The 18,078-nt window shown below is 44.0% G+C and overlaps 1 protein-coding gene across 3 annotated transcripts in view; it reads left to right on the top strand.

Annotated features, from left to right (window-relative positions):
• The first annotated feature begins 4,294 nt into the window (after positions 1-4,294).
• LOC102797270 (titin-like) overlaps positions 4,295-18,078 on the top strand; it is a 170,353-nt gene continuing 156,569 nt past the window's right edge. For all 3 annotated transcript variants that reach the window (XM_087853005.1, XM_087853003.1, XM_087853004.1), the window contains exons 1-16: positions 4,295-4,531; positions 9,007-9,110; positions 10,429-10,632; positions 11,026-11,313; positions 11,397-11,482; positions 11,568-11,776; positions 11,942-12,080; positions 13,448-13,708; positions 14,202-14,315; positions 14,699-14,953; positions 15,588-15,650; positions 15,738-15,996; positions 16,284-16,347; positions 16,478-16,678; positions 17,188-17,330; positions 17,528-17,673. In XM_087853005.1, coding sequence (XP_087709131.1) covers positions 9,020-9,110; positions 10,429-10,632; positions 11,026-11,313; positions 11,397-11,482; positions 11,568-11,776; positions 11,942-12,080; positions 13,448-13,708; positions 14,202-14,315; positions 14,699-14,953; positions 15,588-15,650; positions 15,738-15,996; positions 16,284-16,347; positions 16,478-16,678; positions 17,188-17,330; positions 17,528-17,673 — 2,523 coding nt within the window. In that variant the 5' untranslated portion in view covers positions 4,295-4,531; positions 9,007-9,019. The remainder of the gene's footprint in view (positions 4,532-9,006; positions 9,111-10,428; positions 10,633-11,025; positions 11,314-11,396; positions 11,483-11,567; positions 11,777-11,941; positions 12,081-13,447; positions 13,709-14,201; positions 14,316-14,698; positions 14,954-15,587; positions 15,651-15,737; positions 15,997-16,283; positions 16,348-16,477; positions 16,679-17,187; positions 17,331-17,527; positions 17,674-18,078) is intronic.

Consider the following 18,078-nt stretch of genomic DNA (forward strand, 5'->3'; position numbering starts at 1 on the left):
GGCACGGATCTGGCCCACACAATGTGCCTACACATGGCCCACATACTGCAAAGAATGACGGCTCTTTGGTGGCCCAGACCTGGTTTGCCAGAGGTGGCCCACACATGGGCCAGCACAAGGCCAGTTTCAGACACACTGGTGGTCCTGTGCTGGCCCAGAACGGTTTCAGCTCTGGCCCCAGATGTCAGCAATGTGTACCTTAATCAAGCCATGAAATAACAACATGTGCCAGAACATGCAAAACAGTGCAAAAGTAACATGCCGAAACTCTGTTCAGACAGTGAATGGACTGATTTTTATATAGCGCTTTTCTACTCTCCCAGATTACTCAAACTGCTCTATACAACATGCCACATTCACCCACTTTTGCTTAACTGAGTGCTTCCTAACTACATTCATACACATTCACACTCTTGACATGCAGACTGGAGGAGCCAGGGATCAAACCACTAACCTTCCGATCAGTTTGTAACCTGCTCTACCACCTGAGATATGGTATGCCATCGCATAAACAGTGGCGTCATTGCCAGACCTGGCACACATCTGGTTGGCAGACACAGTCAGAAGTGCCAGCTTGATTCCAGATCTGGGCCAGACCTGTTTTCTGTAGACCAAGCCAAAATCAAGACAGATATGGCATGCCATCACATAGACAGTGCCTTCTATGCCAGGCCTGATGACATACGTCTTATCATGCCAGAAGTCGGCCAGCAGTGCCAACTTGATACCAGATCCTGGCCAGACCTGCTTGCTATGTGGGCATTAACACACACACAGACACAGTTACTTTACCAACTGACCCCTGAGCTCCTAAGTATCGGCCAAACCTCATTCAGGGATCCACTCCTCTACTTCAATGTCACTCCCTGAAAGCTCACTGTCCTCACTTTCCGAGGACAGAAAGTGCACATTCCCTTGGTTTCCTTGCATAAAAGGTTTTTACATCCATGTCCTGTAATTATGAGTAGATTGTAAAGTAAAAAACATTGACTATGATCATATAAATGCACACAAACACATCTCTACACACATATGCAAATGCATTATATTGCCTGAAAAAAAATTGGGCTAACTGCGCAGTGTTGCCTTGAGGCAACGAATGAAAATTAACAGTTTTACTGTATAAATAAATTTACAAAAGTAGAACAAACAATCAAATATGCTTCTTAACATATTCATGCACATACAGGTATTTTTTTAAAATACATTTATTTCATTATAAACATGTAAAATAGTGATCTTTATCTTGCCTCCTAATGGAGATGTCCCTCATGTAGTGCAGCTTGCAGAAAGGGGTCCTCCCCCACCAAAATGAAAGTCACACCACCTTCAACTCATCATTTTATTGTAAAGAGATGTGTCTGGTAGCATTATTTGAAAAAGTAAAAGTTTTTTTTTTTTTTGAAGGGCCAGTGTAAGGCATGAAAATGTGGTTTGTTGCCTCAGGGCAACGTTATGCTGTAGAGGGTTAATGTGAAGACGAGTGAGGGCTGCTTCACATCTGAGCTTAACTGTGATTGGTGGACACACAAACATGTAATCCTGCACAGGAAGATGTTTAACAAGAAACAAGCACGTGTGATACAGCAGCAACTAAACCAGTTTGTCCTTACAGGGAGGGGCCGCGACTGGTTGGGGTGAGGGGGAGGAAGACGGGAAAAAGACACGCTGTGGAAGAGAGCCAGACGACAACTAATGATTAAGTACAGAAAGGTGAGTGAAGATGAAATGTCATCCAGGGAAGGACGGATGTTGTTTTGCTTTTCTGTTTTTTAATGTGAAGTGTGCTTATTTATTTTTTATATTGCATGTTTTGGTTATATTTTGTGCAGTGTTTTATTTATATTCCATGTTTTTGGTTATACCGTCAATCTGTTCTGGAGAGACTCCGCCCTTTTCCCGTTTTTACTAATTTGACACACCTGAGAGGAAAGGAGGGAGTGAGTGGTAATTTACAGAGAGTGCTCAGTGACACATAAGACTGGTGGAGCTTGGCGTTAAGCAGAGGGGAAGATGCAGCGCCAGGGACGCGGAGCGAGCGGTCCGACTGCTGCAGCAACAGGAGGCCAGATTACGCGTCTGCGGGATATTAGAGGCGGCGGGGTGGGCCGGGCCGTTGCCGATTGGCGGTTACAAAGAAACTGCGGGCAGAGTTGAGAGCTCTGCCCACCCGGGGTAAGTCTTTTGACTTGTCCCCTTTTAATGAATGAAAGCTGCCTAAAAGAGTAGTGACTGCCGCTGCCTCCCTTTCTTTAGCGCACCGGGGCGCAGAACGCGGAGAGGAAGGCAAGGACGCCGCCGGGTCTCCCTCCTGCACCGCTTCACTGGACTTTTAATTCTTCATGACTTTTATACCTTGGCGGACGCCACTGGACTTTTTAATGTTGTGTTTTATTGATTTTTATTGTGTTGTCCCCTGGCCAGGGTTGTTTTAATTAATTTTACATTTTTAATCGTTTTAATATAATAAATTATATTTTAATTATACAGCTTTTAATTCGTGTGCTTTCCCTTGGCGGCTCCACTGCTCTGTCCGTTTGGAGGAAGTTTTCCCTCCTTTAAAAACACTGGAAAACAAAACAAAACATCACCTTCGCTCCTTTACAGAAAAACTCAATGCATCATGGGAATCCCCCGGCAGCCTACGTCTATTGCAGCATAACTAAGGGAGGATTCAGGGTCACCTGGTCCAGCCCTAACTATATGCTTTAGAAAAAAGGAAAGTTTTAAGCCTAATCTTAAAAGTAGAGATAGTGTCTGTCTCCCGAATCCAAACTGGAAGCTGGTTCCACAGAAGAGGGGCCTGAAAACTGAAGGCTCTCCCTCCCATTCTACTTTTAAATACTCTATGAACAACAAGTAGGCCTGCAGAGTGAGAGCGAAGTGCTCTAATAGGGTGATATGGTACTACAAGGTCATTAAGATAAGATGGGGCCTGATTATTTAAGACCTTGTATGTGAGGAGCAGGATTTTGAATTCAATTCTGGATTTAACAGGAAGCCAATGAAGGGAAGCCAAAACAGGAGAAATATGCTCTCTCTTTCTAGTCCCTGTCAGTACTCTTGCTGCAGCATTTTGGATTAGCTGAAGGCTTTTCAGTGAGTTTTTTGGACATCCTGATAATAATGAATTGCAGTCGTCCAGCCTGGAAGTAATAAATACATGAACTAGTTTTTCAGCATCACTCTGAGACAGGATATTTCTAATTTTAGAGATGTTGCACAAATGGAAGAACGCAGTCTTACATATTTGTTTAATATGTGCGTTGAAGGACATGTCCTGGTCAAAAATGACTCCAAGGTTCCTCACAGTGTTACTAGAGGCCAAGGTAATGCCATCCAGAGTAAGAATCTGGTTAGATACCATATTTCTAAGCTTTTCAGCGCCGAGTACAATAACCTCAGTTTGATCTGAATTAAGAAGCAGAAAGTTAGCGGCCATCCAGGTCTTTATGTCTTTAAGACATTCCTGCAGTAGATTCCAGCACTGCTTCCCTCTGTCACTGGATGACCTGATTGATAAAAGCAGGAAAAACTCACCAAGATTGAGACTCATGACACTCTTTAGGTGTGATACAAGTCGTTGTACACTTCAGTAGGGCAAATTTTACCTTCTGATCAATAAGTCAAAAAGCAAAATGTTGAAATTTTTTTTAAATAATATTTAGGTACAACCAAATTTTCATGAAAACTGATCCAGACAAAAAGGAAGTGTCTATAAAGAGCAACAATACACCACTTACACAATGTGCTGTCACCAAAATCACTTCTTACATTAGTGGACTTAACTCAGAATTATGGTGACCTCCAGGTCAAGCTAGGACAAAGATGGCTGACAGTTGCATTACAAAACTCTGCTCCCAAACCATGAAGCAGCAGAAAGGTTCTGATCCACAGGATGAGCCCCAGGAGCTCCACTGACTCCTGAGATATGAAGCGTGGGTTTGTTGGGGTGTTGTAACAGCCGGCCGGTGGGAGGGGGGGCTCTGACTGACAGGAACAGCCTCTGCCTCTTTGCTCAGCAGTTCTCAGCGACTCTGGGTCTGCAGGTAAACTTGTTCTCTGTGATTCCTTTAAAACACGGAGGTTCAGGTGTGTGTGAACGAGCTGCCGTCACACACTCTTAGCCTGATCCGAATCAGAGGATCGGGGTGGGCAGCCTCACAGGCTGCAGGGTGCATAAATGGCTGCTATGTCCCATCATGCCCCGTGAGTGTTTCAGCAGCCAATGGGGAGCGTCGTGCTCTGATGATGCAGGTTGTCCCCCTGGTATAAAACCCTGAAGCACCATCTGGGCCCTCCTGAGCAGTTTGAGCATTCCCAACCTCGCCTCGGGTGGAGGGATTGCGAGGAGGGAAAGCAAAACTACACGGCCTCTATTCTGTGTAGTTTTGTTTTTTTTCGGGGGATATTTTGAGGCTCGACCGTTCTCATCTTGGATTTTTCTGGAAAAACCTTTCTGGATAAGGAGACTGTTGCTCGTTGCTCTGCCGGGCTCCGTCCCATCATTTCAGGCACTCTTGTGATACAAGTGAGTACTCGCCGGTCCCCTAATGATGCTGATTCGTGGGGTTTACGGCGATTAGGGGGGTCAGGGCTCGGGTTTTGGGTGAACTGTGTTTGGGTTTTGTGTTGGTTTGATGTTTTTCGGGTGCAGATTGCAGGTTGGCCGTATTCAGCGGGCTGTGCACTGACCCCAGGAAGGCCAAGAATAGCTGCTGATAGCATGAGAGTGGACTGTCAGCTGGGCGGCTGATGGCTTTTTAAGGGAATCAGCAGCAGGGCTATCACTTCACCCCCAGCTATGCGCCACATGCTGTCTGTCAATCAAGCTGCTCGAGGTTGGGGAGGGGGTGGTGGATATTTTTGGCCACTGCCTTATCTGTCGCTCAGCTCGATCTGTAAATATGGGCTGAGTTTATCAGGCCTGATCCTGTTTATCTTATGATGAAGTGAAGTGTTCGTATTGATTGTTGATAAGGCTGCGATCAGCTGATCAGGTGCTGAAAGTTCACAGAGAAGGTGAGAAACTCACAACTCTGCCTGAAATCAGCTGACAGCGCTGAAAAAGAGCAGCAGCTGTCCCAGCGAGGCGTTCAGTGTCACAGCCAGAGAGCAGGAGCAAATCAATCACCAGTAACTGATTATTGATCACCAGCTCCTTAAAGAGGTGTGAGAGTGGTTCAGCCTGTTTCCACAGACTTCAGATTCACAGCGCTGGAGGATTTTTAGTGTCACTTTAAGGAGCTTCAGACTCCAGCGTCCAAAGTCAATAAATGCGACGTCACACTCGAGATGTTAATCATGTGACAGTAAAGGGTTTTTAAATAACTGTCTGACAGCAGAAACAGCTGCACGTTAGACTGCAGCCAGTGTTAAACCAGGATTACTGCAGCTGCATCGTGGACACAAAAGGAACGACATTTAACGGCTTCATGTTTGTTTCTTTGATCTGATCGTCACATTTACATAAAATGTCATTAAGATGCTTTTAAAGTGAAAGATTTGTGCCTGTCAGACACTCTTCATCACACTCCTCTTCCTCACTTTGTCTGCAAATCAGTTCCTTCATTTATTCCTGTTATTATAAAAAGTTTCAATGGGAGTTGTCTTTGAATCAAAACTTTACTGACTGTTTGATTCTCAGATAAGTATGGAAGCCTGTTTGTGCCAAAAAAGTATAACAATGACTTTATGAGCTTTAGTCTCATAATATCAATAAACTGACTAATTTCATGCTATCACACTTATAATTATAACCAACATGTATGTGGTTCCATTTTATGATGAGAAAATTGAGGTTTTAAATTTTAAATTGATAAATTGTAACAAAAAAAAAGAAGATGTTTTTAATTAATTACAGCAGAAAAAGGTTTTGAAAGCACAACATCTTTGTTTCTGTTTTTTACAAAACCACAGCTGAATAATCAACAATCAGAACTATTTAATTTAACGCTTCAATAATATGTAAAGTTTCTGTGTATAAAAACATAAACGTGGTTATTTGTCATCAACATGAAACCAGAGTGCAGAGAGAAAGAAACTTGAAATAAGAACATGAGTGGAGACAAACGTGGAAAACCCACAGTGACTCTGAAAAGATTTCACAGCACAAACGAAATTATAAAATCAAAGATTTGTGTTAATCAACATTTCAGTCCAAACTCTGCCATGAAGAGATTTTAGAACAACAAATCTTCAACATAAACACAGAAACATGTCTAAATAACAATGTGGATAAAAACACTCCACAGCATATTTCACCTGTAAGAGTTAGTGTCACATGAAGTGGAAACAACAACGAGCTCCATTTATTTAAAGATCATGAACCTGTGAGAAGATCCACTGCATCACTGCACCAACTAATGACATGCATTGTTGTTGTTATTGTTATTATTATTATTATTATTATGGTTTTTAGTCTGCAGTAAAATCAGGAACCAAAGAGTTAAAACAGCAGAATCAGCTGATCTGACTCTGATGATTGATGGTTATAATTACTTGGAAACAGCTAATTAAATGTTGAAGATGATGGATGAGTTTACAGTATGAAGCACCTTCAGCTGAATGCTGTTGTGATTGGTGCTGTATAAATAAAGTTGAATTGAATTTGTTTATATCAATGAAGACAAACGGGTCCACGTCCACACTGAGGTCACAGCAGAGTGTGGACATGATCAGTGTTTGGTCAGTTGACCTTCAACAGTTCACACCAGAAAACATTTGAGTTTTTCATCAGACTTTCTGTTGTATTTCAAACGTTTATTTCTATTTAAGATCAGTTTGTTTTTTTCCAGCATGCTAATCAGAGTCATGTCGTTCATCTCTGTGTCAGCGGCAGCATAAATGTTCTTTGTAAAAGTGCAAACCTGCAGCTGCTGCTGTCCGTCAGACATTTATAGCCGCCGTCCGTCTCACCTGTCTCACAGCTCTGAAACTCAAACCTCTGAGTGAAGCTGCAGAGACACTCAGCACATTTCCATCCAGCTGCTTTTAACTACATGTAAATGTGTCCCTCAACACAAACCCGAGTAGAGTTAATTACTTCATCAATTAGTCAAATGCATCCTGTGTTCCTACCAACCCAGGCAAGCACGACATGCAGATGCAGCTCTGAATGCAGAGCTCAGAGTTTGGGTCACCTCAGTGTAAAAACTGGATTTCTTCTTCTGCTCTGTTATTTACAGCAGTGTAGTTTAAACTATACTATAGTTTATACTAAGCTGTTTATCAGCACGGGGACTCCCAGTTTGTGCCGTGTTTAGATCATAATAGTCAGTTAATGCTGCAACTGATGAGCCTTTGAAACCCTTTGATCGTTTGAACACTGCTGTGAGTGCGCAGCTTGTTCATCGACGTGCTCACGCAGACGTTACTTAGTTATCATTAAACCAGTTTCACTGTTAAGAGGAAGCAGCTCTGCCTGACTGTTACATCATCCTGCTGAAGGACTGATGAGGCGTCCTCACAGGAGTCACTTCAGCGACATGATTGGTCAGTGACCCTTTCACACAGTGGTTATCCAACACGTCTCGACCCAAAGTGTGCTCCATGAGTCGCAGTAGCTGCTGCGTCGGTGACCGTCTCGATGGGCTTTCACAGGTTCTCGTTTCCTTTGTGGTTCTAACGTGACAGAGCTTTCTCGCCCTGTGACACAGACGGGCTCTGTGGACCGATGGACGGAGCTGAAAGTGTACGAATGTTCTTCAACCTTTACAAACAACGACTAACATCAGAAAAGTGTTTTTGTTATATGTTGGTTATATCTATAAACACAGTTCTGGTTTTCCAGAGGATCCACAGCACCATCCCAGCGGGGATCAGCTACACCTTAGCATCGTCACAAAGCTATGACATCACAACCACACGGCCAATCAAAGGACTGAGAGAACAGAGAATATAACAGCCAACATACCCAAGTGCATGTCACAACCATTTACTCACCTGTGGACTGTCCAGTGTGAAGAATAAAGAAATCTAAAGGTTTAAACAAACAATCTGGAGATGCACATGTAGGATATTGGAGACATTTGTACATTATCAGGAAAGAAATGTATCACACAGCAAAAAGCAGCAGAAAAACACATGTTTGTGATTTAAAGCAGAGAATGGAAGCTGATTGGTTCACAGAAGGCAGGCAGAGTGATGATGTCAGCATCAGCATGGGAAACAGGAAGTGATATAAAGAATAGGATGAGCGATCAGCACTAGAAGCAAGAAATGACTGAATGAATCATTTATTTTATCTCAATGAAAGTAAAATTTGACAAAACAAGTATTTAACATAAAACTTGTTTTATTAGTTTTAAATTTGATTACAGACGATGAAGTTAAAATACGGATTAGAATAAACTAGTAAACAAAGGTTGCAACAAATAACACAGCAGCTAAACTGAAACTCAATCATTGAAGTTTTCTGGAGAAACAACGTTATGAGAAGAAGCATCCACAATGCTCCACCTCCGTCTGCAGCTTCGCCTCCATCTGCTGCTCCACCACCTCGGCTCCCCTGCTCCAGCCTGAGGCCGTCTGATTGGCTGTTCTGCACTCATGTCTCTCTGTATTTGCTCAGATTAGGTTCCACTCCGGTTCCTGCTCTGCACGCCCAGCTACACCCAGCTACGCCCACAGTTCTCCACACCTTTTGACCCAGTCTGCATCCTCAGCCTGGCAGCACTTATTCATCTTTCATCTCACTGCATCGATCTCATGCAGCCATAAAATCTACATATTTGTAAAAACATGTTGTAATCTCGTTTTTGTCCTGCAACGACTGAAACAATAAAGTGAAAATCTGATGATTTTTTTCATTCATTTTAAAAAAGGCTGCAGGTTTGTTTGTATCTGCAGCTGTTAGAGTCTGCTCTACTCCTGCACTGCTTTAGTGGCAGCGGTGGAGAATTAGCTCCACCTGCTGCTGATCTGTCAGTTTCTCTGCCAATGAAACCATTTCAAGCCTGCTGCTGTTTTCTTTATTCTGGGCTGATCACCTTGTTTGTGTTCCAGGGTGCCGATCATCATGTCAACTCAAGCGCCGACGTTCACGCAGCCGCTACAGAGCGTCGTGGCACTGGAGGGTAGTGCCGCCACGTTCGAGGCTCAAGTTAGTGGTAAGAGAAACGTGTGATGGTGACGTTCTGCAGAGGATGATGTTTGACATTGTTGTGATTTACAAAGAATGAGCAGATGTTTGACTTCATTCGTCAGAAAGGAGAGAAATAATGTTAAAGTTCATATAAAAACTATTAGACATTGAAGCCATGCAGCTGATCCAGAGGTTCACTGCAGACTGTGCAACATTCATATCTGGACTCTTTGTATTTATAGAGAGAAATGATGGACTTTTGAGGGTTAAATGTTCTCGTCACCTTTCTTTCTTTTCTCGTGGCGAGCGAGGCTTTTACAGGCTGCTGCTGCTTTCAGGGACATTCTGACATTTGGGAGGTCAGAGTCAATGCCTGTGATAAAAATAAAGGTGACAGAATTTCAGCAGATGCCTTTCCCTTTCAGGAACTCAGGGGAAGCATGTGCCAACATTTACACAGACAGCTCCTGATTGGTTCTTCAGCCTTTCTCCCTCAGTTTTCTGTTTTAAGTCCAAACAGCCCAAACCACAGGGAGCTGAGATGGTTGCTGCATTGCTGCTTGCTATTGGTGGCAGTGTTTGAGGGGAGAACAGTCTGCTTCTTGTTGCTTTGACCCAATGATTGCTTGACTTAAAAGGAGAAATGTCATTTGTTCTAAGTTTAACCAGTGAGTATAAAAGCAGCCGTCCTTTATTCTCCTGACAGACTGGTGCAATCAGTCACACAGGGACAGCTCTGCAGGTCAAGCTAGGTGACGATAAAGCCACATGAAGGAAACATATGAAGCTTCTGAAGTTTAGTCTCGATTCTTTCATGATTAACCAGGTAAAACAAACCTGATAGTGACGTTTTCCTGCTCTGACTTCATCTCACTGACGGTCTCATGATTCAAAAGAATTACTCTTTGTTGTATTGATCTTAGTTCTTATTTCCTTTAAAGCTCTCGTATATTTTAAACAGTAATCGTATTTTTAAATCCATCAGACACAAAATCAAAATTTGATCCCAGTTTTAAAATGTTTAATTTCTACTTTAGCTAAATAAATGCCACATTTTCAGTTTCTACATTTTTAAACAATTTGAAAACCTCACGTCAACAACGTTAATCTTAAAGATGATTTTTTAAATTTCAAATAAAAAGTTGAAAATTTGCTAAACTGTTAATAAAGTTTCTCCCACTTGTTCATCGTTTGCTTTTCCTTTCTCACATTTTTGTTTCACACGTTAAAATCTCACTGCTTTACTGAAAGCACTGACCTTGTGGCTCAGGTCTCAGTCCTGGATCCTTTGGTGCATGTTGGTTTGTGGGTTCTCCGACAGAGTCTCATTCATCTCTTTGCAGGTTCTCCAGTTCCTGAGGTGAGCTGGTTCCGTGATGGCCAGGTACTTTCTGCTGCCGCTCTGCCCGGCGTTCAGATCTCGTTCAGCGATGGCCGCGCTGTTCTGAGGATTCCTGCTGTGACCGCCGCGCACAGCGGACGATTTTCTGTCAGAGCCACCAACGGTGCTGGACAAGCCACAAGCACAGCTGAACTCTTAGTTACAGGTGAGCTCACAGGAGGACTTCAGGTGGTAAACTAAAGTACTTCTGCTCCATGAACATTTCCCATACATTTCTTTTCAAAAAAGCTGCTACAAATAGCAAATTTTAATGTTTTAATTTTGATATTTATAGATTGTAAAGAAGGTTCATTTGTGTATATGTTATCACTTAGCTGCCATCCAGAGTTTCAAAGGATAAACAGCATATGGATAACTGTCGGCAGACGTTGCAACATCATGAGCTGATTTTTAACACCCGTCTGAATCAAACTGAAAACAAACTGTTATTAACAATTCAGTTTTCTAAAAAGTCATAAACTGGCTTTATTTTATTGTGTACTTGCACAACGAATGCTGAGATCTGCTGATATAAAGCGACCTGTACCTCCTTCTCCAGCGGAGACGGTGCCTCCGAGCTTCATTCAGAGACTACAGAGCTCCACGGTGAGACAGGGCAGCCAGGTGAGGCTGGATGTTCGCGTCACCGGGATCCCCGCACCTGTGGTAAAGTTTTACAGAGAAGGGGCCGAGATCCAGAGCTCCACCGACTTCAGGATCATCCAGGACGGAGACCTGCACAGCTTGCTGATTGCTGAAGCCTTCCCAGAGGATTCTGGGACGTATTCAGTGACAGCCACCAACAGCAGCGGACGGGCCACCTCCACAGCCGAACTGCTGGTTCAGGGTAAGAACCGTTCATCTCTGCTTCTTCTTCCTTTTGGAAATTGCTTTGATGACAAACACAGACTAAAGAAGAGACATTTTCAGGCGAAGAAGCCGTTCCAGCAAAGAAAACAAAGACCTTGATTTCAACCGCCCAGATTTCAGAGACCCGACACACCAGAGTAGAAAAGGTAAAAAAAATCCTCAAAGAAATGTGTTATTGTCTAATTTACTCGTACTTAATCTAACTTCATGAACTCTGCTGTCCGTCCCCAGAAGATGGAGGCCAGTTTCCAGGCTTCCGCCATGATGGAGATGCAGATAGAGGGCGCAGAGCTGGCTCACAAGACTCCACCCAGAGTTCCTCCGAAACCCACATCCAAGTCACCAACTCAGCCATCACTGGTGGCCAAGGTGACCGGGGGACGGCAACAGTCACCGTCACCTGTCAGACATGTGAAGGCACCCACACCCACGCCTGTCAGGTGGGTAGAGTCTGGGAGGGGCTAACGCTGGCTGTTATTTGCCTGTTCGTAGCTTTTACATGGAAAGAAGTCAGCGAAGGATTACTGACAGAGATCTGCTGATCCGGTGTGCTCGATGAATAAACCAATCAGGGCAGCTGTGTAACTCTCAGTCTCACCTTTCAGGGCGGTCCCGCCCCCTATCACCGCACACAAGCAGGCCGCCGGGGACGTCCTCCCGCCCTGGAAGCAGGGAGACTACGTGGCCGAGGGCAGGACTGTCACTCAGTTGGTCCGGGAGCAGCAGGTCACCATGGTCAAACAGGTGAGGGCTGGCATCCCTGGGGTAGCACGACATATTCCCCTCCACAGATAAACCATTCCAGGAGGCACTTCACAAAAGTGTTTCAATTAAACGTGAGGTTCCCAGATTCCTGAGTCTTTCTTCTTTGGGTTCAGCTGCGTTACCATCAGCTCCCTGACTGTGTTTGGTCATGAAATATTATTTCCACTTCTCTATTTGTGACGTTCATGTCTCACAGCCTCTGCGGTGGATTTCAGGTCCTTGTTTAAAGGTATTACGGGTTTACTCTGAAAAACAGAACCCGCCATCCACCTTCCTCCACCTTACAGCCAATTCTTTTCCATGTGTTCCTTGTTTTAATGTGCCCGATTGTTTGCCCTGCTCATAGTCACATCATTGGCACAGCATCACACAGCAGTCTGAACATTTGGTCTTTGACATGAAAAGAGAATCATCTGAAGCTGATGATGTGAGTTTCACCCTGGATGATGAGGGATGGGACATCTCTGCAGGCTGGGCGGGACTGTAACTTCTTTCAGCCCCACACAGATTCATAGGGTGAAGGGGGGAAACATGTGAAAACGTTAAAAACCAAGAAGCAACATCTTTACTCACAGAAGAGGAGGAAAAATACACCCTCAAAGAGCTGTGTCCTCTGTGTTTAACCACAAGACTTTAGCACCTGTTTCCAGTAGAGAGCAAGCCTGTTCAGCTGAAGATGCTGTCAGAATACCTGATGTCCTCCTGATGTGTCTGAGATCGCTTCAGCTTAACTCAGAAGACTGGTCTTATTATTTTATTGTATCGCCGCAAGATTGCGGCTGTTTGCAGCTAACGTCACTGCTGACAAACAGATGAACCAATGTGCTGTCTTCAAATGACTTTAAACCTTTAAAGGGGTCAGGCTTTAAAAACCGGTTCAGGTGTTGAGCTGGATGTTAGTCATTATCTTTGTGCAAACCTGTTCTTATGTAATTATGAGTTTTGACATTTGGGATTCCCTCAGAAGCAGGCAAGTGTCGAGCAGTATAATAAAGCAGAACTTTTCGTGTTCTTTAAGTACCTTATTATCTCATTTGGATAACTGGAGTCAGGCTAAGCTTTGCAAAGAACTGGAAGCTGGGGAGACAGCTAATCTGGCTCTGGCCGTAGTCCAAGATCTACCTCTGAAGCTCATTCAATAGCCTGTTGTTTATTGCACAACCATCCAGCCCAGAGTTTTAGACCTGCGTTAATAGAGTCAAGCTAACTAAACCCAGTCTATATGCAAATTTGGGCAAATCAGGTCTTTCTCCCAGCTCTGTATTTTTCTTTGAACGAGGGGATGGAGATACCTGCCTGTTTCTGTACCGCTGTGCTGGATGTCCTGAGATCTGTTGTGTCTCCAGGCTGAGGGAGGGAAAAGAGCGGGGGCAGTGGCCACCGTGGTGGCTGCCGTCGACCTCGCTCGTGTCCGTCAGCCCGCGCTTGTCGAGGGGGGTCGAGCTGAAGAGGACGAGGCTGTAGAGGCGGACTTAAGGCAGCAGGCCGCCACCGTGGCTGCTGATCAAAGCTATCAAGCTGCTTTGACATCAACAAGAATGCAAAGTGGGCTCATGCTTTCTACTGCTCAGGAGTTTACGCGTGAAGCAGCCGTGCTGCAGCCTCAGGTTAGCTAGGCCTCCAGTGAACAACGATTACCAAGAGATTTGACCAAACTATCAGCAGATTTGAATTCTTTCCTTTATTTTTTATTTTGGTATTTTAGTCAGCCCCCCCCCCCCCCCCCCCCCACACACACACACACACACACACACACACACCTTTGCTGTAGATAACAGATGGATGTTTTATTTTCCATCAAAATGAAAAAGTTCCAAAAAATGATTTTGCACAATTACAAAAAAAGCATCTCAGAAAAAACAGTCCATATGTCAGATCAATTATTTAATTATGTATTAAGTGTGTCTTTGGGCAAAGTCTCGTTTGAATTATTTGGTGAATAATGACCGAGTCATCTCTGTGAGGTCACCTCGTAGTCAACCATAACAAAGACATGTGAAGCACAAATCTCTTGATAATCACATAGTCATCTTCTAAATATACTGTGCAGATTTTAAAATCCTCCTGAGGTTCTGACTCTTGTTGTGTTGGTTGCTCCAGATTCAGGGAGTGACAGAAATCTGCTCCCGTGTGGACACTGGTCTCACCCCGTCTCCAGTTCCACAATTCACAGTTTCTAAAGTGTCTGTCCCAAAACTCGAGTCTAGCAGTGAGGTAAGACAGGAGGCATCAGGCGAGCTGTGGAAAATAATAATGTGACAGGACCGTTGCTGTGGCAAGCTTATTGAACTGCTGATTGGCTGAAATGCAAACTTGTGTTTTAATGCAGTGTCAACGTGATCAAATATTATCCATAAAATAACTAAATCAATCCTCCCTTAACCTTCTTTTGCTTCATCCCCTTATTTAATAAACGTGATTGATCCAGTACCTTCTATTAATCCATCTTAATCAAAGACCCTCTATCTGACCTGTTGTAGCATTAATCAGACTAACGTGCCATAGCTCCTCTGTGCTGTGGTTTAACACACATTTCAGAAAAGACTCAACAGTATGTTCTCGATGACGGTGTGGCTCTTCCTCTTTGGGTCGGTCAGGTTTCCATCGCCGGCTCAGCCATGGCCACTCTGCACAAAGAGTTATCCTCGTCTTCTACCACTATTCGAAAGATCATCAAGCCTGTCAAGTCTCCCAGTCCATCTCGCAGAGTAGCAGAGACCAGAGAGATGCTGGAGACCATCCCACCACCGTTCAAACACTTCACTGACAAATATCAGAGTCGTTCTGAGTTACAGACCGGGGTGGTGTACTCAGGCAGACTGGAGAGAATGTATGAGGACTGGGGAGCCCAGGTTTGTAATGTCGCTCAGAGAGCTGGGTCTAAACAGGACAAGAAAACCTGATGTGGATGTAAGATTATACAATCCGTTAGCTGCCAACAGCTGGCCAAAGTATCGTGAATTTTATCAGATATTTTCAAGATGATGAATCCTAATATGAGCTGCCTGATTAGATCCTCGTTCACAGGCTGAAAAACCTCTATTTGAACTCTGGAAAAATCTGATTGAAAGGGCAGAAGTTCCTGTTACCCCGGGTTTGAATGCTTCTCATTTCATTGACATTTTCACCATTTATTAGACTAAAGAACAGCTGAAGAAAAATGTTGTGGGACACAGGTCATACTTCTGGTTTTTACAACTTCTCTTGATGGTTTTCTTGATTTCTGTGAAAATCCATAATTAAATATCCCTGTAATAAACTTTAACTGGCTTCTCCATGCTATTGACAACCTCATTCTCACCTCTGCAGTCCATCCAGCCTTCCCTCCATCATATGTGCTGTGTTACCTCTTCTTCATCGTGTGTGTGTGTGTGTGTGTGTGTTGTGATGGTTGTTTCTGTCACTGTGTCCATGTGTGGGATCGTAGAAATAGCTGCTGTAGTTTTTCAGCCTAATGTTCCCAACATACCTGTGAATATCTTCCAGGTGGTGGAGGCAGCTGCGGTGCCTTCTGCCGGTGGTGCTGTGGTCCCTCCCACGCTGATTTCTGTGAGTGGACTGCCCTCAGATCACATGTCCACACTGTTTAGGGAAAGAGACCTTTTTGTAAAGTTGTTGTGATATTTTTTTGTGCAGGGATTGAAGAACACAAATGTGATCGAGGGCGAGTCTGTGACCCTGGAGTGCCAAATCAGCGGTCAGCCCACCCCCATCATTATGTGGTTCAGAGAGGACTACAAGATTGAGAGCTCCATTGATTTCCAGATCACCTACGAGAGTGGATTTGCCAGACTGGTGATCCGTGAAGCATTCGCTGAAGACAGCGGCCGCTTCACCTGCACAGCTACCAATGAGGCGGGAACTGTCAGCACGTCCTGTTACCTGCTTGTCCAGGGTCAGTGCAAGCAGAATGCAGTGTCACTCACACAGGAAGTTTTCAGTAATCTTCTTTCGTAGTATGCTGTAACATACTGAGGAACGATGCCCAGCGTGTCCAGCAGATATCAGGATAACTTTAATTTGAGCCCTTTTTTCCTCAGAGACTGTTCACATGCATGCACTGAGCCCTGTTCTTGATACACACAAGACCTGAAATCTTCCCGTAACATAATCTCATCCCTTCCCGTCTATACGTTCTGCATATTCATGCGTTTAGAGTGATGAACTGTCTTTCCCCACCAGTGTCTGAAGACATCGAGAGCAGAGAGGAGATTGCTGTTGTTACAGAACATGTTGAAACTGCTCAGTGAGTAAAGTTTGAGTTACATTCATCAAGTGAAATCGTCAAACATATTGGTTTCTTATTTTACATCACTGAAACGAATGACAGGCGGTACAGGTTGGGCCTGAAAATAAGGAAACATTTTTATTTCCAGATTAAGAGAAACCAGAGAGGAGACCCAGGTGAGCATGGTGGAGTCAGAGACTGCTGCTGCTGCTCCCTTCTTCATCAAGAAACCAACCATCCAGAAGCTAGTGGAGGGTGGAAGTGTTGTGTTTGAATGTCAGATTGGGGGAAGCCCCAAACCACACATCATCTGGAAGAAGAGTGGTGTCCCACTCACTACCGGATACAGGTGAGTAATACCTGTGCTCAGGTTTTCACTGTCCTTACATGGAAACCTTTTTATCTGACGTGTGAATGCAGCTGTAAAACAAATCCCCTAACTCAAGGACTAAAGTGCTAAAGTCATCACTGTAAAACTGTAAGAAATGAACACGTCATTAGAGCTCAGCTTTCTACCAGAATACACAACTCGGACCCCCCCTCTCAAACCCAACTGACACCAATCCTAAAGTCCCGGTCAGATATAACACAGGATTAGCAAAACCAAACATCTGGCTCATGGTTCAGCTAAGATCAACTGTCTCACCCAGTAATGAGCCGCCAGCACATTAAGCTACAGCTCTCATTCCTGCTTCTGCATTGAGATCAATCCCTTTAGACCTGAATCCATGATTTTATCTTCAGTGGGCTCTTAGGTAAGACTAAGTATGGGTAAAATATTAGGACACTGTTTGCTCCTATTGTGATACAACACGCTGCAGCCTTCAGGGGCCTGTAATGCTCATTCCCCTCCATCAGATACAAAGTTGCCTACAAGAAGGAGACTGGAGAGTGCCGTTTAGAGATCTCCATGACCTTCGCCGATGACGCTGGAGAATATGCCGTGTTTGCCAAGAATAAGCTTGGAGAAGTCTCTGCCTCCGCCAGTCTGCTGGAGGAAGGTCAGTAAATACTGCAGTGATGGCAAACTGCTGTCCTAGAGATATAACACAAGGAGCAGAGATAAAGGGACTGTCAGTGGATATTATGCCATACAGCTGATGCAGAAACAGTTAGCTTGCACAGTCCTTAAAGAGACGATGGAAACTACTTGAACTCCTAGGATTGTTTTTTTTAATTTTGTTTTCTTTGCCAACAGAGGAATATGAAGCCTACATGAAGAAACAGGAAGCAATGTTTAAGACTGAAGTGACATCCATTGTGCAAGAGCCCAAGGTGGGAGATATTCCCCCTGTCACTGTTACAACAATGGAGAAGATAACCACCACCATTATCTCTGGACAGGTAGAGAATCCTTAGCCATAGCTGTGATCATAATACAAACCATGTCAAAGCCATCATAACGAACTAGAGGGTTATATGGAGTGTTTGTCACTATCCTGTGTAATAGTTCATATGAGCTCCAGTGAGCTGTTTACAAAAAAAGGCTGGAGATGCCACAAAGTCTCAAATCCTGATAGAACAGTTAGTATGTGGACACATTTCACCTCTATCATTTTGTGTGCTGTATATCACATCATGACGATGAGTACAGCACAAACTTAAGTAAGCACTTTACCTTGAGATTAAGTAAAAAGCTGGGGTCCCTGTAGCTGCAGATACTGCTGTTGTCAGTAGTAACTGCAGTTGATATTGTAATTCAGTGCACACTGTCAGACTGGTTGACTATCCAGCTTTAGTAAAACCTTT

This window comes from Neolamprologus brichardi, chromosome 16 (genome assembly GCF_056152115.1).
Source record: "Neolamprologus brichardi isolate AB-2024 chromosome 16, ASM5615211v1, whole genome shotgun sequence".
NCBI lineage: Eukaryota > Metazoa > Chordata > Actinopteri > Cichliformes > Cichlidae > Neolamprologus > Neolamprologus brichardi.